This window comes from Nomascus leucogenys, chromosome 3 (assembly GCF_006542625.1).
Source record: "Nomascus leucogenys isolate Asia chromosome 3, Asia_NLE_v1, whole genome shotgun sequence".
Lineage (NCBI taxonomy): Eukaryota > Metazoa > Chordata > Mammalia > Primates > Hylobatidae > Nomascus > Nomascus leucogenys.
The window spans coordinates 124,618,299-124,640,384 of NC_044383.1; the positions used below are offsets into that span (position 1 = coordinate 124,618,299).

Below are 22,086 nucleotides of genomic sequence, written 5' to 3' on the forward strand. Positions count from 1 at the left end.
AAACAGCCGAGCCTGAATATTCAAACTCACACATACCTTCACGAAAGCGTTTTCTACAAGCCAGACCATGTAGTGCTCTGTTGCTTAGGAGCTGGGCAGAGAAATGCTAACCAGGCACTGCCTCAGGGATTTGTCCTGGGAACGGTGCCATTTAACATTCTTATTAGTAATTTGGTGGAGGAAGGTGAACTATAAGTAGAGAAGTTCCTGGTCACAATTTACTAAAGATAAATCACAAGGAAGTAAAGGGATCTAGAAGAAACTTTGGTTGGATTTAGGTACATTAAGGGACCAATATTATGACAGCAACAAAGCTCAAAGCACAACTCCAAGGCCATTTACAAAAGAACCAAACAAATGCCATTCTTCTCATTTAAGACTGAAGTCACTAAAGACAGAGGTTACTCAGGCTAAATAAAAAGGGAAACCAACAATGCCCTCATTTCTGGATAGTCCAATAGCAAAGTTATGAGATACAAGATACTGGAAGATACATTAGATAATCTAAGCATTACAAAAGATTAAAGGAACAAAAAATAGAGCCATGATCTGAAATGTCTGCACAGTTCTGTTCAGAACACCAAATCTATGGTGAACCTATGGATAGTTATTCTTTCTCTCTCCAGGCAGAAATTATCTGCCCTCGTTAATTCCCATACAGCAATTTTTGATTTGTCTCCTCAGTATTTTCCACATTGTGTTTGAGAGCTAGGACCCTGCCTTTGTACTCTGCACTTCTGCCAGAATAACAGATTCCCAATAAATAAATCATTGTTAAAGGCAGTATAGTGTAGCAGTTAAGACTATGAGCTCCACAGCCTCAGACTGTCCAAGTTTAAATCCTGGTCCTACTGCTAATTAACTTAGAGATCTTGGGAAAGTTTCTAATCGTTGTGCTTCTATTTTTCCATCTGGGCACAGTAACCGTAAGCAGTAGGATCTTCGGGAAAATTAAAAGAGATAATACATTTAGTGGGCTTAGAACAGTACCTGGCATTAGAGTTAAGTGTTTAATAAATGTTATCAGTCATCATAGTGGTGGTACATTAAAGAATGAATCACTTCATAAGTGACTGACATACAAGATAAAATTATTTTTCTAAATTTTCCTTGAATCAATGACAGAATTTCTCCCAAAGTCAAGTCTTCCACAACTAGATAAAATATAGGAGCCCCAGTTAAATTAAATTTCAGATAAATAACAAATACTTCTTTGGTATACTAATGTCCCAAATACTGCATGGTAGGAGAAGTCTGGTAGAAGCTGCATCTGGTAGAATAAGAAGTTTGGTTTGTTGTACTAAGAAAAAGTCTGAATTTTACAAGTTACTCCTTCCTCTTTGAAGAACTACTTTCCTTCTTTATCACCTTTAGGCTGCCCTCCTTGCCACACATTTACTTTTTAACATCAACAATAAATTGGTCCAGGTGCAGTGGCTCATGTCTGTAATCCTAGCATGTTGGGAGGCTGAGGTGGGTGGATCACATGAGGTCAGGAGTTTGAGACCAGCCTGGGCAATGTGTGAAACCCCATCTCTACTAAAAATACAAAAATTAGCCAGGTGTGGTGATGCACTCCTGTAATCCCAGCTACTCAGAAGGCTGAGGCAGGAGAATGGCTCGAACCTGGGAGGTGGAGGTTGCAGTGAGCCGAGATTACGCCACTGCACTCCAGCCTGGGTGACAGAGTGAGACTCCATCTCAATAAGAAAAACAAACTTACTACAATAAACTGAAGTAAAAATGAGAATTTTAAACTAGATATAGGAATACACTCTTCCTAAATTTTCTACTTGACCAAGTATACCTTGCTCATCTGCTGGCAGAACCTAGGCTCAGAGGAGCCCAGATGGATGATAGCCCAGTTCCGATAAATCAAACCATTCAGCATGTCTTCAAAGTCTATATATAGGTCCTTTTTCCAGCCAGCCAGCTTGAACTAAACAGAACAAATAAGTGTGTTCAAAAAAACAAATTGGTTTTGAATACTTACAATGGTTTTAAAAAGACAGTGGCAAAACTGCCCATGTCAGCAGTGGTTTATTTGGACCAAATTAACACTGGCGGTTAAACATGCTAAAGTGTTTCTAAGAAGGTGTGGGCTCCTGGAAATAGATTTGCATATCTGCAAATAGGCAAGTTTCTGCAGAGACCAGAACATCTTAGGCATGTGTATTATCCCATTTTCACACTGCTGAAAAAGATATACCCAAGACTGGGAAATTTATAAAGAAAAAGAGGTTTAATGGACTCACAGTTCCACATGGCTGGGGAGGCCGCACAATCATGGTGGAAGGTGAAAGGCACGTCTTACATGGTGGCAGACAAGAGAGAATTGACAGCCATGCAAAAGGGGTGTCCCCTTATAAAACCATCAGATTTCATGAGACTTATTCACTACCACGAGAACAGTATGGGGGAAACTGCCCCCATGATTCAATTATCTCCCATTGGGTCCCACCTACAACACAGGAGAATTATGGGAGCTCATTCAAGATGAGATTTGGGTGGGGACACAGCCAAACCATATCAGCATGTATTAGGTTGTATTTATGATATTGTATAAAGACGTAGCATACTATACATTCAATAAAAGTAGATCTGGTTTTATAGATAGATATCAAATTTACGCTCTCAGCAGTCAGTAACCCAAGAAAAATCCTCACAGAGGATGCCATCTTACCCCTCAGTACTGATTTGAGGTTGAGCTTGGCTTGGCGGTGCAGGTCCTCAACACAGGGGGGTCTTGTGGTGGGAAGGAACACATTCTCCTGCTGGTGCCATGGGGCAGTGTAGTGGACTGTCCATCGGCTTTCCTCATCTAGGTTGGAAACTGCTACAGAAAAAAAGATACAATACATTCAGGTGTCAACTTCATTGGCTACAAGTTCATTACATCATGATGTGTTTCCATGCCTAACACATCCAAGGGTAAGGGCCAGCAAGGGAGCAATGGGGCAAATCCTAAATTAGATTTGATCTTAGATTCCAGGGGTCTTGCCCACAGTGTTTTATTTATAAAGGAAAAGCTGAAAGTGTCCACCCTCCAAACAATGTTTTCATAGAATCATTTGCTCAGTTAACTTCTTCCCAGCATTTTAGGTCCTCCCTTTACTCCAATGTTTGAAAACATTTGACAGAACTGATAGAGACCTCCAATTCCTACTTAACCCCCCTTCCACACACACAACAAATAGCAGTTACTCAACTGTATAATGCCATTGCAACAGTAAATGTTAGACTGTCCTGATAGAAATGAATTTCCTACCAGGAGGTTTATAGCAAATATTCTCCCTCTACAGCATTATTTAAAGAGCATCACTGTTATAAACTCAATTACATTTTTAAAAAATTAAGCGTAAACATTCAATTTACATGTAAATGACATAGCTAATACATGTGGAGATCCATTTGTGTTACAAAATTCTCTCTGCATTTCTTGCTTTCATGAAACCCTTTTATATTAAAAATTTTTTAAATTACAATGCAATTGACTCTTCCCAAAACAATCCAATTCAACTAAATTTTCCCAGCATAGAAGAGACCAAGACACTAGAGGATAAAATAACAGGTAAAGTCCTGAGACTAAGATAAATCTCTACAATAATTTTTCTTTAAATCCTCGGAGGCTTGAGACCTCTCTAATTCATTTTTCCTGACAACATAAGCTAAGTTGGGGCATCAGTGGAGCCCAAAATGAGGCCGACAGCACCAAAACAAATTGATCAACAATGTTTTAATACTTTCTATATATCTGCCATGTAACCCAGGCATAAGAGAGACTGGAAAGGTATTGGAGAAAGTCCTTGTGCTGAGGCATTTGCTTGAGGTAGCAAGTCTGACCCCTGTAAAGCCAGCAGATATTTGAATTGTGAGTGAGGAGCAAGTCTTCCTGACTCTGATCTATGCTACAGAGTTCACATTGGGCATATCCATGTCCCCAACATAACATGTACCTGGAAACTAGACCATAAAATGCATTCTCAAAGTAACGTGAGAACACACACATAAACTATTAAATCCATTTGAGCATATCTAAAATTCACTAAACATACTCTATAGCACAGTTATTAGGGCTACTCTAAAGATCAAATGAACCAATATACATAAAGTACTTAGCTCAAGAAATAACTCAAAACATGGTTGTGGCAGGAACAGTAAAAATTATTCTAATGAGGCCCCAAACTTCGAACTGTCACTGTCTCTTGTAAACCTGGGCCACACGCTAGCGCTCATCTCACATACCATCTTTTCTGCAGCTACTAAATTTTACAATCTTATGAATCTGAACAGGATAACTCATTTTCAAAAGGACCCCACCTTCTCCATAAGTTGCTAAATGAGAAAATAAACACTGAGAACTAGATATCAAGTTAAAAACGGAAATGTCCATTGTGCTTTCTGCTTAGTATTTGACAAAAGCAGTATGTGAATTCGGCACCTAGTATTTCACGTAAACTCTTGTTGAGCAAATGTTTTGCATGATGCATACAACTATCAATCTTAATACACAAAATCCACAAAGACCTGACTTAACCCTCATTTGTGTTTCAGAAGAATCTAGCATTGGGCCAAACTCACCGTATGTCCCCCCAGAGTGTAGCCAGAGTTCATCACAGTGTTTTGTGCTGACGTCCATTTATTTTAAAGACTGAGTTACCATACTTCAGAGTTAGAAACTATTGAAAATGGAAACTTTTCCTATTCAACAATTTCAAATCAAATCCAAGTTAATGGCATTCGTGTCTGCACCATCAATTGCACCATCGGCCCCACTGCACAGCTACCAACTGGCTCCTATGAAAAAGTCTCTTCCCCTGGTGTTCCTCACTCTCGCCAGGGCCACTTTTAATCTGTTCATCCAAAGGCAGCCTTCGGCAAGGAGCTGCAGAAAATCAGCCCACCGTGCTGCTCTTTGTAGCTTTCTCCAAAGCTCCCCTTACCAATGCCCCTACCCATGCACGTTTATCCAGTGTAAGTCACTGGTCCAAACACTAAACTAAACTAAAATAAAATAAACCACCGACTATGTAAAAACAAAGCCAAGTAGTTATAAAAATAATTATTTTCAAGAGAATGAAGAAGCACCTACATTAAAGAAATGTAAGTCAATTGTAAGTACACAATAAAGCCACACCACAAAAGCTCTGTGCCTTACAACAATCACTGATCAGTCTAGACAGTTTGTGCTCGAGCTCTTAAATACACAACAAAGAGTGCCAGGGAGTTTTAGGGGATTATCTCCACCAGAAATATGTGATACATTACACAGAGGCTCCCTTACCTCAGCTGCATATTTAGCCAAAGAATCAAAAAATCATACACTGGATATCAAGGGAAACATAAATTAAGTACAAGAATTTTCCCCCCTCTTCAAAGGACTTCTTTTGAAAAGCACAAAAGAAGTGAATTCACTTAAAACCCTAATCATAAATAAATAAGACATGCTAAGATCACACAATACCGTCCTACAGTTACAAAAGTCTGAGGTATTTAAACAACCTGGTATAGAGTAGAGTTTAATTCATGCCTATTATGCTGTTTCAAACTCTAATTTCTTCACACAAAAGAACGAAGGACCTAAAACACACACATGGACACACACACACACACACACACACGGAAATATACACATATGGAAACATGCACACAATAGGTAGTAGAGGGAAAAGGAACTACTTACTTTTCTTCTTAAAAAGTTTAATTAAAGACTTAATCTTTGCATTAATGAAGACCACCATTTCCAGGGCACCTACATAGAGCTTAGAAATGTAAATCACATTAAAAGCTCAGCCCAGTAGGCAGGTGGCAAGCTTCGTCCTTCTGCTACAGATTCTAACTTTTCTTCCCCCGGTCTCATATCCTTAGACATCTGCCCAGGCTGATGTAACTTTGAGGTTGAGCTTATTGTCAGGCAGTTACAAACCATCAATAGTCCTTGAACCTGAAAAACTCATACTGAAACCTAATCTTTAAGGCTGAGAGCAGCCAGTGACATCGTGCGCAGAAAGAAAGAGAAAGCCAATCACGGTTCTTATTTGCATGACAGCCACATCAGGCTTCCTGCCTCAGTGCCCATTCATTCAGTTTTCTCTCCAACAGATCAGAAGTTCCTCCTCTCTGAGCCCACAAAAATAGTGCAGATTTTCCTCTACGGAAGTCAAGATGAAACAAATGTGTTCCCCATTTCATTAGGCCACTGTGAACACCCAGATCTTTTACAGGAGCTGCCAAGTCTGAGAGCAATTCCAGTTAATTCAGGGTATATGGGATTTGAACTGATTTAGCGGGGAAAAAAGCCAAACTATTGCTTCCCAACCATGCCCCAGGCTCTGCCTCCCATACCAAAGGAACTTGTACAAGCAGTAAAACTTTAGAATGGAATCTCCAAGGAGCTGCAAATGATGACTTGGTTGCATTTTTGTGCAAATTAGGATGCTCTGTCTTCTCCCCCTTCTTTGCCAGTGATTGAGAATCAGCATTGTGTGTTCCAAAGCGTGATCTTATTTGCATCTAGCTGCCACAACAATCAAGAAAAAAAAAAATCCACCAAAAAAATACAACTTCCCCACTACAAATGATAAATTAGATAAAGTACCCTAATCATTTTAATCTTTATTTTAAATGTAATTGTCACTTAAGCTCCTGGTTTTCAGAATTCCACAATCGCCCTTCCCTCACAGTCCTCTCAAACAAACATTATCTGAGTTACTCTTTAACTTGAATCTACCATCCAGAGCACTGGTTCTTTTGCCCATTGGCAATTAACCACAGAGAACTAGGGAAGCACAAGCAGAGACGGAGAAATCAGAAACAGAGTATAAGAAGGCACTGAAAAAACAAATTCCAGGGGTAAAGAGATAGGAAAAAAAAGGAGAATATAGATCCGGAAATACTATGACAAGGGAAAAAGGAAAAGAACCTTCCTCAAATCTCAGCCCAGTTCCACTTCACGGCCAAACACTTTTGAAACAATTTAGACAACTCTTATTTCATAGCTTTGGGCCAGACTTACAACTCAATGGAAAAATGTAATAATCCACTAATTCAAAACATTTAGTTTATAACAAAGGCTCTTAGTCAAAGAATAAAATTTATATAACGGGCTCTGTCTAGGGAAAGCTTTGAAATGATTCCTTCTCAAGTCTTTCTATGCCCTTTACTTTTTCAACAACGACAAAACAAAAAACAAATAGAAACGTTACCATCTTATCATACATATTATCACAGATTTCCAACTTGTGTTATTTCATTCTATATATAGCTTTATTTTAAAGTAATTAAATTGCCAGATGGCAAATGAGAAACGACTGAGCCTGTAAGTCAGATTATGTGGCTGCCTTAAATTAGCAGGCAAAGTTCCCCTTTGGAAAACAAATTTATCTGCAAGAGTGACCTCGCTCTGCACTTTGCATTAGACACAAGGAGAGTTGTGGGCAAAAACACTCATATGCAAAATCCACAAGTGTTTGAGGTTAAGTGTCACCATGCAAATGTCCAGTGAAAACAGAAATTGTTCTTTTGAGAAACCCTGATTATGCTCAATCCTCCATAGCACGTAGCTTTCCGTGTGCTCAACAATGGCATCTGAATATAGATTCATTCATCAGAAAGATAAATACTGGGCACCGATGCTAACTGCTACTCTTTCATTTAGTTGGGATACGTCATTGGACAAAATAGGTAAGATCCCTGCCCTCATGGAGCTTAAATTATTTGACACTAAATTACAATTTTATGGTACATTAGGAGGAGTTGAGTGCAATAGACAAAATAAAAAAATTGAGCAACATAAAAGGGGGTTTGAGGGTGGCCAGGCTGCAGGATCGTAGGAGTCAGGGTGGTCCTCATGAAAAGGTGAGATTTGAGCAAAACCTTGAAGGAGGCAATGGCAGAAAAACAAAACTCTGGATAATGAATTTCATTGGCTCTCATTTTAAAGAGAGAGAGATTCCTCAGGCTGTGAGACACATTTCCATCCCCCAGGACCAGAGAAGTGCTCTTTCCTCTCAGAAAATGAACTGTAGGAAGAATCTTGCGTGGAGTAATTTCCTTTCTCACTCAGTATTAAGTGTGATAGAAAGTGGCCGCAGTTGTTCCTCTGTATTCATTCCAGGATGCCCCTTGGATACCAAAATCCTTGGATGCTCCTGTCTCTGATATAAAATACTGTAGTATTTGCATGCAACCTATGCACATTTTTCCCGTATACTTTAAATAATCTCTACATTACTTATAGTACCTAATACAATGTAAGTGCTATGTAAGTAGTTGTTATACTGTGTTGGTTTTAAAATATGTATTTTTTTCATTGCTGCATTACTTTTATTGTGGTCTTTTCCCCAAATATTTTTGCTCCATGGTTGCTTGAATCCACAGAAGTGGAACCCACAGATATGGAGAGCCAACTGTACTTGGTTACACACGAGTAAGTGGTAAACCTGGGGGAGAATGCAGGCTTCCATCCCAGCATCCTAGGACATCTCATCCTCTGTGCATTATTCCACACTGCCACGTAACACCATAAAATCCAGATCTTCAGGAAATAAACCAAATAAACTATCACATTTCCTGCGTTCTATATTAAGTTGTATTTTGAAAGTGCTTATTAATTAGAAAGTTTCCCCCAATCAATTGCCAGCACTTACTTTACATCCTTGATATGAGCATGAGCACAGGGAAATGTTTTCATCATATAATTTGCATGCCTCAACGCTGTGGTTGACGGAAGAGCCGTATTCTTCTGGAAGTGTATTTTTTAATTGTTCAATTTATACGTGCAACAGAAAAGATATAAATCCACGGTACTTCCGATGCCAACTTCAGCCATGTATGACAGTGGCGGAAAAAAAAAAGTTTTGGTAAAGATAGGGTGCTATGTTGCCTGGCTGTTCTCAAACTCCTGGCCTCAAGCAATCCTCCCACCTCAGCCTCCCAAAGTGTTTGGATTACAAGCAAGGCCCATTGCACAGGGCAAAAAAAGAAAAAGAAATGTTCTAACGAACTAGACATGAAAAACTTGACACTAATGCATAATAGCGAAAAGCAGTCCCCCTCTGGAACCATCCTACCCAGGTTACCAGCCACTGACTAGAGGAGTGACCCCTCCATGCCTTGGTTTGCTCATCTGTAAAACGGGATAACAACAGTGTTTATATCACCAGGTCATGATGAGAACTAAGAGTTATTATTGATAAACTCCTTAGAACCGTACCTGGTATGTAAACATATGTTAAGTGTATGTTAAATCAATGAATAAAATCTCAAGAGATAGCTTAGCAGCCTTCTGCTTAATAAAGGGCCAGGCTTTCATGCAAGGGAATCAGTGTGGCAGACCCCATGGCTGTCTTCCTACTTATCTCTGACTTAAACTGCCAACACCTCGAGTAATTGCTCTATACCCCCTGCTTCCAATTTATATCCACATACTATCTTTTCTATTGTCTAAGATTTTATTTCAATTTTTAAAAAATTCTCAGTGGTCATCAGTGAATTTCTGACTCCTACTAATGGTGTTTTTCTTTCTCCTCACCTTCCTAATGATCTTCTTCATCATATACTTCCAACCACCCAGCTCTTGATCCTCTTCATTGACACTGCAACACGCTAGTTCCTCTCCTACATATGATGGCTCCTTCTCCGAATTCCAACGAAGTCTAACCAAGCTTCAAAGATCTAGTCCCTAAGCCTTTGTCCTATGCTATTTACTTATTTCCCCTTCACACTTGAATGGTTTTGTTAGCATAGAGCAGAAGTCAGCAAATTATGACCCTTTGGCCAAATCCAGCCATTAAATGATTTTTTTAAAGTAAAAGAAGAATAATATTTCATAACGTGAAAAGTACATGAAATTCAAATGCCAATGTCCAATAATAAAGTTGTAATGGAACACTACCACACCCATTTGTTCAAATAATTGTTGAAATATTGTCTAAGGCTGCTCTTGGGTTGTAACAGCAGGGTTGAGCGGCTACGACTAAGGCTGTATGGCCCTCAAAACTGAAAATATTTACTATCTGGACCTTTAAGAGAAAAAGACGGCTGGCCCATGGCTTAAGCTACCGCCTTTAAACATCCTGCTCAACCTTCATTTCTATTATCTTTCATTTGTCTGCCCTCAGTTCCATTTGCTAATCTCTACTCAGATTTCACATTATCTCAAGTTCAACATATCTAATTTGAGACAATCTGCTTTTCCCCCCAAACTTTCTCAGGAACTATTTTTACATCTATTAGGACTATCATCTTTTTTTTTTTTCCCCATGAACCAGAGAGGTAAATTTAATCCCCAGTTAAAAAAGAAAAAACTGAGACTGGACATGATGGCTCACACCTATAATCCCAGAGCTTTGGGAGGCTGAGGCAGGAGGACTGAGTGAAGCCAGGTGTTCAATACCAACCTAGGCAACACAGAGAGACCCTATCCCCCCAAAAATACAAAAAAAAATTAGCCCGGTGTGGTGGTTCATGCCTGTAGTCCTAGCTACTCAGGGAGCTGAGGCAGGAAGATTGCTTAAGCCCAGAAGTTTGAGGTTGCAGTGAGCTACGATCACACCACTGCACTCCAGCCTGGGTGAGAGAATGAGACCTTGTCTCTTGAAAGAGAGAGAGAGAGAGAGAGAGAAAGAGAGAACATATTCGCTGCCTTGTGTTAGGTGTCCAGGTTAAAAATTAATCAAACATGATCACTGACCTTTGGAAGTTCACAGTCTAGAGGAAAAGACACACCCACACAGATAAAAATGATGACATAAAGATTAAGTCTAGCGAGAGAGAGATGATGGTGAAGTTCCTAGGTAAAATGATAACACACACTCACCTCATTTAAAGGACCACCTGCTATTAGAGTACAGAGAAGAGACTCTTGGGTAAAGCCCAGACCTGGGATGTGGGGAGATATGCTGAAACTTTGGTGAAAGGTCATGGGACTGCCCTGTGGGGAAAGGTGGTGGGGAAGATGGAGAGAGGCAGGGCAGGCCTGCAGGGTCTTGCTTGCCACCGTGGGTGAGTGGCAGGTGGTGGGCAAGGGGGTCCCTGATGGAGGATCAGAGGGGAACCTGTAGGGCCAGTGTTGCATTTTAACTAGAACTCTGGTGTCAAATGACAAGTAGGTTTGAATAGGCTTGACCAGAGGCGGGGAGAGAAAATGGTGCCACAATCCACACAAAAGGTGAAGAGGTCAGAATTCATTCTCAGCTCAGAATAACTTTCTTTCTCTAGAACAACTTGGTTTTATCAGACTATGTTTCACCATCTGTAAAATGTTTCAGGAACCAAATAAACCTAAAGTATAAAGTTCAAAAAATTAAACCTTGGCCACTTAAATAAATGACTCTGTTACCACCCATGCTTTTATCTTTAGTACGATCTTAAAGTACACCCTCATTATTTTTATGAAGGCCAAAGATTATATGTCTAAACCTAAAAGCTTCTTAAGAGCAGAGCTGTCTACAGCTTCTAGAACTCATAGACATAGCCTTGCCCATTCCCGCCCCCATCCTGATTTACACAAACCCACAGGCCCTCCTCAGTGTATCAAATGCAGTTAAGGCACTGAAAGTCTCTATTTGGAATCCAAGAACTTTTTCACAAATACTGTTAAACCATATCGACTAAAAAGGGTCATTTTAAAATATTGTACACAGGAGTTTATGCAGAAATGGGCCATGTTTATATCATATGCATGCATTTTGAATTAGATAAAATTTGAACCTTTGAGCAACTGAAAATGAAATAGGGGCTGGGCATGGTAGCTCATGCCTGTAATCCCAGCACTTTGGGAGGCCAAGACAGGCAGATCACGAGGTCAGGAGATCGAGACCATCCTGGCAAAAATGGTGACACCCTGTCTCTACTAAAAATACAAAAAATTAGCCAGGTGAGGTTGCACGTGCCTGTATTCCCAGCTACTCGGGAGGCTGAGGCAGGAGAATCACTTGAACCTGGGAGGCAGAGGTTGCAGTGAGCTGAGATCGCGCCACTGCACCAGCCTGGGCGACAGAGCTAGATTCCATCTCAAAAAAAAAAAAAAAAAGAATATGAAATATACAATCAATAAAGATCATTATTTTCTTCCAAGCTGAAGAGGAGAAAAGGGAAATAAAAATCAGACATAACAGAGTTCTGCTCAGGGCTGTGTATTAAATGATCATTTGAAATGCTTCTCAAAGGAATTTAGCTCTTCAAATAGAAAATTTTTCAGGGCAACCTTATCTACAAATGGTGCTTTTACTGATTGTTAATTCATTTTAGGGTATTTTTAAAAATCAAGTTTAACATCTAGCATAGAAGATTGTATATGACTAAGGTAATTTAGATGTACTCATCTTTATGCATGGTTAAAATACTTCAAATACAATTTTTAAATCTATAGACACACCCATTCATTCTTACGCTTTTCAGACTCATTGGAACATTGGAAAACATCACAGCAGAAAGCACAACCCATGCCTTCTGGGCCAATAAAATAAAATGTACAGAGTAGTAAGGGATTTTAGACATTTCTAAAAATTTACATCATCTACTTAATAAACATTCATAATGTTTTACCAATAGATAAAGATAATTTAGGCCTATCCTGTTTATTAAGGAACAAACTCTTCCTACAATGTTAACTCTTGAAGGTAAGAATTATATTTCATGTTTTTATGAATAGTTTCACATTGAGAGCAATTATGTACAGTCTGTAATTCTTGTCTAGAAAAATAACGGTTTTGAATTATTATTCAAGTAATTATTATTAAATTATTGAAGCTGCAAAGCAAACTAGTAACATAGGCAGGTAAATTAATACAGTCGATAAATGTGTAAATAAAACAGCAACTTTTAAAAATAGGGCTGCCAGGCCGGGCGTGGTGGCTCACACTTGTAGTCCCAGCACTTTGGGAGGCCGAGGCGGGCAGATTACGAGGTCAGGAGATCGAGACCACGATGAAACCCCGTCTCTACTAAAAACACAAAAAATTAGCTGGGCGTGGTGGCGGGCGCCTGTAGTCCCAGCTACTCGGAGAGGCTGAGGCAGGAGAATGGCGTGAACCCGGGAGGCAGAGCTTGCAGTGAGCTGAGATCGCGCCACCGCACTCCAGCCTGGGTGACAGAGCAAGACTCCGTCTCAAAAAAAAAAAAAAAAAATAGGGCTGCCAGATAAAACATATGATGTCCAAATAAAGTTGAATTCCAGATAGATAAAAAATAATTTTTAAATATACAATGTCCCAAATATTGAATGGGATATACTTACGCTAAAATATAATTCATTGTTTCTCTGACATTTAAATGTAAGTGGGCATCTTGTATTTGGTTAATCTGGAAATCTTAAAGTACAATTTAAAAAAATTATCTAAGGTCATAGAATAGTAAGAGTTGGATAGGAATAGCTGGAAGAAAAATCATTGGTTAGTAATAAAGATTTATTCTTCAAAAGTTGACATTATTAAAGGAATTTTCAAAAATCTACAGTAAAAGTTAATACAATTATAATTTATACTGTAAAAAATAACTTTATTTGATATGGCAGATTAAAAAAACTACTTAAGATTAATCAAGACAAACTGAGTGTACTTACAAAGTTCCTGCTGCTGGGCATTTATTTTGACTAGAAACAAACCAAAAGACAAATTGGTCACTTGTGCCTTAAGAATCAATCTCTAATTTTTTTGCATCCAGCATTTTTCTTACAGATTACTACTATTCATTTCTTAGTAGTCTAAGTCTTAGGTATTTGAACCTTCTATCTTTCTTTGTCAGTTTTAACTCCCTACTGAAGAGCTGCCATGTAAGAGGAATATTAGAGCAGCCACACAGTGGAAGAACCAGCCAGGCATCTCCCTAATCCAGCAAACACTAATGGTGGGCAACTGATATTTTATGTCCACTGATGTGACGAAGTACCAAGTATAAACATCACCTATGGTAAATCAAAGTTTTTTTTGGCAAGTTAAATTATCCCAGGTTACAGGAAATAAAAGAGCTGGAAGAAAAAGCAAAAGCAATCAGTCTTAACTTAAAGTGGGACATTATGCTGATCTGGCCTCTCCAATAACTTCTCAAATAATTAACACTACTACTCATAATAAGGGGAATGTGCCAGATTAGAAGAGATTTAAAGAACATCACAACATCATCCTGGATGGGATGCTAGTTTTGGATAAACTAGCTATAAAGTCTTTTACAGATAAGTGGAAAAAACTGAATAGACACTGGGTGTGATCTTACCCTTATGCTCTCAATTTTTACAGTTGCATAATGAGGTAAACAGAAACACATACACATTTAAAAGGTAATGCAGAGATACTGTCCACAGAATGAAAACAGGAATCTGATAACAGATACTCATGAAGACTTATTTTAACTGTCCCACGAATGTTATTTCATAAAAGCATGTTAAAAATCACCAATATTCTAGAATCTCATTGGTACAATGACCTTTTCTTTCTTCGGTTTCTGAATTAATCTTTAATGATGAAACATATGACATACTGAAAAAAAGACAAATGGAAATCTCTCTCTTCATCAATTATGGGGTTGGGGGAGTGGTTGGGGACAGAAAGGGGAACCTTAGGAGATGATAATGTATCAATTCTTTATAAGAAACTTGATCTGGCATCCACTTTGCCAGTTAATTTTGATGCTAGGAAACACCCTTTACTCTGCATATGCTGAAGCTAAAGGCTTCTGCTGTGGATCCTAGTTAATAATTTAATCCAATATCATTGCTGCCATCGGCTCGGTAAATTTCAAAACATCTGCTATCACTGTGACTGGTTTAGTCAAGCCACAATATTCATGTGACAAATGTTGAACAAATGAAAGGCGAGGCAGACAGAAAACATGCCATGAAAAAAAGAAACCCAAATCAAAAGTCCAAAACACAAAGGGAGCCCTGCTGACACAGCATTCAAAGTTCAACCATGCCTGCAGGAATGGAAGGCTGCAAAGTTGCTCTAGTGCATGGCTGGGATCATCCAGAGACTGTCCTGAGATGCTAGAAATAAGGTCGGGCTAACATGGAAGAGCTTTGTGAAAGGGATGGGCACTGATGTTGGAATTATTGGTGAGTATGGAAACAGCACAGGCAAATCAAAAAAGGGAGATTTCATAGGCCCCTAGAAAGTTAGAGCTGAAGAAAGTCATAAGGAACATTTAAGACAATTTTACAAATAAGTGACCTGCAGTAATCACAGGGCCACCCAACATCTGTATTGATAACCCATCTTGTGGTCCAGTTTTCAATTCAATGTGCTACTTGCTGCCTTCAGTAAGGGCCAGTGAGGTGAGGGATCCCACTGTCCACACTCTTTCCACCTCTATGCGTTTGCACATGCTATTAATCTGCCTGGGATGCTTGATCCTCCACTTATCCACTTGGCATACCTCTATTCATTTTATAAGTTATAATTCAAATGTTAACCTTTCTTAAGAAGCATTCCTTGACAGACTGTCACTCTTTATTTCAAAAATATGTCACTTTATTTCAAGGATAACTTCCCCCAAAGTGAGCTATGTCTTTCTTGCAGAAAGAGAATAATTTCATTAACTGTAATCTCTTATACTTGAACCAATTATTCTTTGTGACATGTTATACAGCCCTAATCCATCTACCCAAGTAGTACAAATTCATCTAATTCATTCTCAAAGGCTATACTAGGTATATAAAGGCTCATTTCAGGAGAGAAATAATGTATGTAAGTAGAGCTACATATTGATGAACTCAACTGTAAAGTTAACTCACTTGGCCTTTCCCAATTCAGTCATTCAAAACACATTTTCTGAATGCCTATAAAGGGTCTAGAACATCTTAGAGAATACTTCTCAATCACTTAGAAATTAAAATTTATTTCCTGTGCTATTTATACTTAACATAATCATACATTTACAATAACAGTAATTCAAACAATGAATTGAAATTTTATAAATAAACTGATGCAACCTTTCTTCTAAAATCTTCAGGGAAGAAAATCTCATTGTGGAATGAAAACCCAAAGTATAATATGATGATCCTAGAGATCTAATTTAAAAGGATTGTGATTAGCTAAGTGCTTTATACTCTGAGCTCCCTTGTATTTTTAAAATTGGATAATATTAAGAACCTGCTTGACTGATGGTGTGGTAAAACCTACAAAGAACCTATACTCGAAAGGAATTTTTTACGTAGAAAAAAATGAGAGCAAAGGAAGACTTCCTAATAAAGACTACCAGGAGAAACTGACAAAATAAAGTAGAAAGTCGCCATCTACAGGGGACACCACGACACTCAAAGACACACTGGTGCATGAAAATGATTCCCCCAGCTGTCATTTACAGAAGACAACATGCTCTCATTCATGGTCACATCTCAAAAGAATATCCTTGTCTTCCTCCACCAGAGAAACACATATTCTATGATCCCTGTGCCCTTTTGAGCCTCAATTCGGACAACATTGACATCATCACCTTCAAAAAGATTTGTGAATATTCATAAACCACCTAGTGTCTGCAACCAAGCCCACATTAAGGAAGTACCCCTGAGTTATACAAAACATTTCTAAATCAATAAGGGGGCAGCTGTGTTTAACTGAATAACAGGGCTAAGAAAAAAATCAACATCGATTTATAACCAAAAGGTAAAGCCTTACACAAAGGAATCCAAAAACTGTTTTCATTTGGACTGATGAAGTTCTGAAATCACTCTGTCCAAGAATACAAAATACAACCTAAAATGACTGAAGGCAAATCAGATTTATTACTGCCTAACTTCTTTCCAATTAATAATCAATAAATATAAAGATTTACAGAAAAAGGATAGAGTTAATCATTTAGTGGGCCATGAAACAATCGCTGTGAACCTGTGTTCTGAAGATTAACTGGCTGTTCAGTTTTTCTTTTCTCTGTTTCCTGTGATTTCTAACATTGTTTCACATATGGGTAAGATGAATGCTACAATTACTTGGCTGGTGTGCTCAACTGCTTTTGTTAAGAGGACAGCTGGTTCACATGCAAAATGGTAATGAGACAAATTAGACCATTTTGGTTTGCTGATGAACCAACAGCAAGACTTATAGTTAAGTCTCCAGCTGTACTTGGTTTTCTAGTAATGGTAAAGGTTAATCTAAATGAGGATAATATTTCATTTGATTAGTGTTGGATCTTTTCAAAACATTTTTTTCGTTGTCCTAAACTACAGAATACACGGCAGCAAAATTCTCCAAACAGCAAAATCACAGGTTCTTATGAAGCATGAGTGCTACAAGGGTTTTAGAATTATGGCAGAAGTGAGGCATAAGAGCAAAGAAGCTCAGCCTGACCTAAGATGATATTTGAATTCACCTAAAAAGTACAGAACTTCCATTAATGTCATTTAGCCAAAGACTTTTTAAGTAAATAAAAACCTTCCTATAACCTCAATTTTTCATAATCGTTCACTGATTTTTCTTTTCAATTCATATTGAAAAGACCATTTTTAATAAGTAAACATCAAATAAAGGCAAGGGACAAGAACAAAAACATCAATCATTGTATGGAGACATATTGTTTAGTATGTCTAGTACTAAACATTGGACCAATGTACCCTGGTATTTCTAAAGCAAGGATGTCACAATGTAGATTTCTGATTTGATGCCACAGAAGTACCTCCAGGCTTGTGGGTATTCCCTGTTACTAGAGGGCAATACAACTGGGCACAGATGGAAGGGAAGGAAGGTGCATTGATTGCAGATCCCACATAATTTGGCCCACACAGAATCTGAGAAAAAAATCAACCAGGAAGCGAAACGATAGTGCTAATTCTAGGTAATGGCACTGACTTTGTAAAAATGATATGCTTAGTTCCTCTTCATCAGCATCATGAAGGCTTGGAATAGAAAGCAGAAAAATAACAATGGAATTCTTCATATCTTAGCAAATAAAATCATATTTGGAAGGACTAACATCAGCAAGCTTCCTTGTGTACCTAATAATATTTTTAACTTGCAGCCAAAACTGAAACTTGGCATTGTAAAGGCAGGTATGGAGATTTCATAATTTGGTCCAATGTTTGTTCTTTACTAAAGAAAAAAGGTGAGGTAGATAAAAAACCACTGAGAGAGTGTGTGTGTGTGTGTGTGTGTGTGTGTGTGTGTGAGTGTGTATGTGTGTGTGAGTGTGTTTGAAGAAAGTAGGTCTATGGGGTTTCCCACTGTTGCCCATGCTGGTCTCCAACTCCTGGGCTCAAGTGATCTGCCCACCACAGCCTCCCAAACTGCTGGGATTACAGGCATGAGCCACCACGCCCAGCCACTATAAGAATTTGACTGACAATGAAGACAATCGATGTCTTCCTGAACTAGTAAAAGAAAAGTAATAGGCCAGGCAAAGTGGCTCATGCCTGTAATAATAGCACTTTAGAAAGCCAAGGTGGGCAGATCACTTGAGCCCAGTAGTTCAAGACCAGCCTGGGCAACATGGCAAAAACCCGTCTCTACAAAAAATACAAAAATTAGCAAAGCACAGTGGCACACGCCTGCCTGTAATCCCAGCTGCTTGGGAGGCCAAGGTTGCAGTGAGCTGAGATTTTGCCACCACACTCCAGCCTGGGCAACAGAGCGAGATCCTGTCTTGAAAAATAAGATATCTGAGGGAGAAAATAAACAGGGTCTTCCGATGCCAAGTAGTTTTTCCAAACTTCTCTAAAATTGCATAGCAGCTCTCAGAAGGGTCAGATGGATCCACTTTTATCACCTCATCTGAAACACCTATCTCTTTGTGTGCTGCAATGCATATAAATCATTATGTGATAAAACAAGTTTAAATAAAGCTGCCACAATCAATTCTCATTAGCAAACCATATTTAATTAAGTATACATTTAGACTACTGAGGGCAGTTTTAAAATACCTGCACTTTCCCATGCTTAATGTTTATGCACAATCATTTTTAATCAGACAAATTTAATTATCTTATTACAACTGCTTTCTGAAGAGAGATACTCACCAACTGCACCCCACGGGAAAGAGGAATCGGTCACAGACTCCAGACAATATATTACATTCATTATCAAAATAAATCCCAGAGCATCTACGGAGAACTCATTCCGGCACAATGTCCCATGTTAAAATAGGATAAAATTCACTTCTTTGCTCAGTAACCTCTCTCTTCTTCTTTGTTAATACAATTCTAACTGCTCATCAACAGGATAACTCTATATTCTGAACTTTCTAGCTTTACTTGAATTGTTTTTAACACCCTCTGACACCAAAAAAAAAAAAACCCAGCCTCTTCTTTCTGCAGCTGCTGAATGCCACAAATAGCTTCTTGTATAATTCGACTTAGAATGCACCCCAAACTAGATGTGTTCAATGGCAACGTGAATGCTTCATTCAGAGAGAAACAAAATGTGTAGAATGTCCTAAAAACATCACAGTGGCAAAGGGGATCATTAAGAAGTCTTGGGGCAGACGACCGCTTTCAGCCCTCGCCTGCAAATTCTTCTCAGGTCTATGCAAATGGCGAGAGAAAGGTTTCAGAAGATTCCCACAGTGATCAAAGGAGGAATCACTAATTCCCCTCAGCCTGCCCTGTCTAGATGGGGTTTTCCCCAGTGTTACCTTCCTTCTCCACAACTAATGTGTTTTTTCCTCCTGCTTTCCTAATAAAATACACTTACCCTCAATCTGTTCATGTTCTGCCATCAATTACCCAGACCTAAACTAACATGTTTATTTAAAATTCGTACTCGATGTGCTGTGTTCTACACACGGCAGACACCCCCTCTGATATTTCTGGAAGCTCCTGGAGGGCCAGAGCCAACTCCATGCCCTTCACTTTGCACAGTGCCAACCTCAGTGCCATGCAAAACCAGCTGTTGTGAAAATGGATACAATGGGACAACAGGTAACACTCATAGAAATGGGTTGGGAAGGAAAAGAGCCTGGAGAACTCTAAAGCATTCTTGTCCCATAGTGCCATAATTTTCTAACCTCTATAAAAATTTTCCTTAAGAAACGCCTTGCAAATACTAAACAAAAATGTCCACACATTTATGAATAAACCTAACATTTATCCATGAATGAATGCAACTTTTTTTTTTTTCTTTTTCCAGAGACAGGGTCTCACTCTGTCACCCAGGCTAGAGTGCAGATCCTAGTTCACCACAGTCTCCAACTCCTGGGCTCAAGCAATCCTCCTGCTTCGGCCTCCCAAGTAGCTGGGATAAGTAACTTTTTGAAAAGTTTCCCTGTGTGTTGAAATTGGATTTTATTTTCTTGAATACCAGATATTTTGGCAATCAAATGATTACAGGGGCTGGTGGGCAAAGGAAGAAGCAAGAGTTATCTTAGTTGCTGTGTAAAGAGACAGAGGGCCAGTGGGTTGGCGTTTTACCCACTCTCTTCCCATTATCCTTCGGGTCTCAGATTAATTTGCCATTTCTTCATGGTCTGAAATGGACTCTCTATTTAGACCTCCTGTTGTTCACTTTCATTGAAACCTATACTTTTCTTCCATATCACTACTACTTGTTTTTGTGTAGTGATTTGTTCAATGACTAATTTGTTCAGTCTCCCACTAAACACATGAACTGGACCATGATACAGAGACCATGGCTCACTGAACCTACAGCAACAAGGGGCCCAGTGCCAGGTTTGACACACTGTGGGCATGCAATTCATATTATTTTATTAAATGAATGAATTTAATACAGCAGGAATAGAAATAGTTTACATTACCAACTCTAAAGACTTCATTCTTGGCCAGGCGTGGTGGCTCACGCCTGTAATCCCAGCACTTTGGGAGGCCAAGGCGGGCGGATCACCTGAGGTCAGGAGTTCAAGACCAGCCTGGCCAACATGGTGAAACCCTGTCTCTACTAAAAATAACAAAAATTAGCCAGGCGTGGTCGTGAGCACCTGTAGTGCCAGGTACTCAGGAGGCTGAGGCAGGAGAATTGCTTGAACCCGGGAGGAGGGGGTTGCAGTGAGCCGAGATCACACCACTGCGCTCCAGCCTAGGTGACAGAGCAAGACTCCATCTCAAAACAAACAAACAAACAAACAAACAAAAACAACAACAAAACTTTATTCTTAGGATGTTAAAAAAAAAACAGTAGTTCTCCCTTATCCACAAGGAATACACTCTAAGACTTCCAGTGGATGCCTAAAACCACAGATGGTACCAAACCCTACATATGCTACATTTATTCCTACACATACATACCCACGATAAAGTTTCATTTATAAGTTAGGCACAGTAAGAGATTAACGATAATAAAACAGAACAATGACAACAGTATACTATAGTAAAAGTTATGTGGATGTGGTCTCCCTCTCTCTTTTTCTCTCTCTCAAAATATCTTATTGTGGCCAGGCATGGTGGCTCACTCCTGCAATCTCAGCACTTTAGGAGGCCGAGGCAGGCGGATGGCTTGAGCCTAGGAGTTCAAGACCAGCCAGGGGAACATAGGGAGACTCTATCTCTACAAAAAATAAAAAATACAAATCAGCCAGATGTGGTGGCTCACACCTGTGGTTCCAGCTACTCGGGAGGCTGAAGTGGGAGGATAGCTTGAGCCCAGAAGTTCGAGGCTGCAGTGAGCTGTGGTCGCACCACTGCATTCCAGCCTGGGCGACAATGCAAGACCCTGTCTCACACAACAACAACAACAACAAAAATCTTATTGTACTGAATTCACCCTTCTTCCAAGGACGTGAGATTAAAAAAAAAAAAAAATGTCTACACGATGAGATATCACGACAGATCTGTTAACTGTGACTGACGGGCAGACAGTGTCTACAGTGTGGATCAGCTGACCACATCCTGGGCAGGATGGGGCAGGAAGGTAAGAGAGTTCACCACACTTCTCAGAACAGCACACAATTCAAAACTTATGTATTATTATTTCTAAAATTTTCTACTTAATATTTTCAGATCTCAGTTGACCATGGGTAACCGAAACCACGAGAAGCAAAAACCGAGGCTAACGGGAGACCACTGTAAAATATCTGCAGCCACTCAGATCGGCAGGGAGCTTTTAACTGGAGACAAAAGTTCATTCACAGAAATCAGTTCATTCATCTTCAGCCTCATCTCATTCATTAAGGACTCAACACACTAAACAATACTCTAGGCACCGGAGACAC

The 22,086-nt window shown here is 39.2% G+C and overlaps 1 protein-coding gene across 1 annotated transcript in view; it reads right to left on the reverse strand.

Moving 5' to 3' along the window:
• NHSL1 (NHS like 1) overlaps positions 1-22,086 on the reverse strand; it is a 149,787-nt gene that overhangs the window by 71,198 nt on the left and 56,503 nt on the right. The window contains 1 exon segment of the mRNA XM_030809757.1: positions 2,684-2,836. Coding sequence (XP_030665617.1) covers positions 2,684-2,836 — 153 coding nt within the window.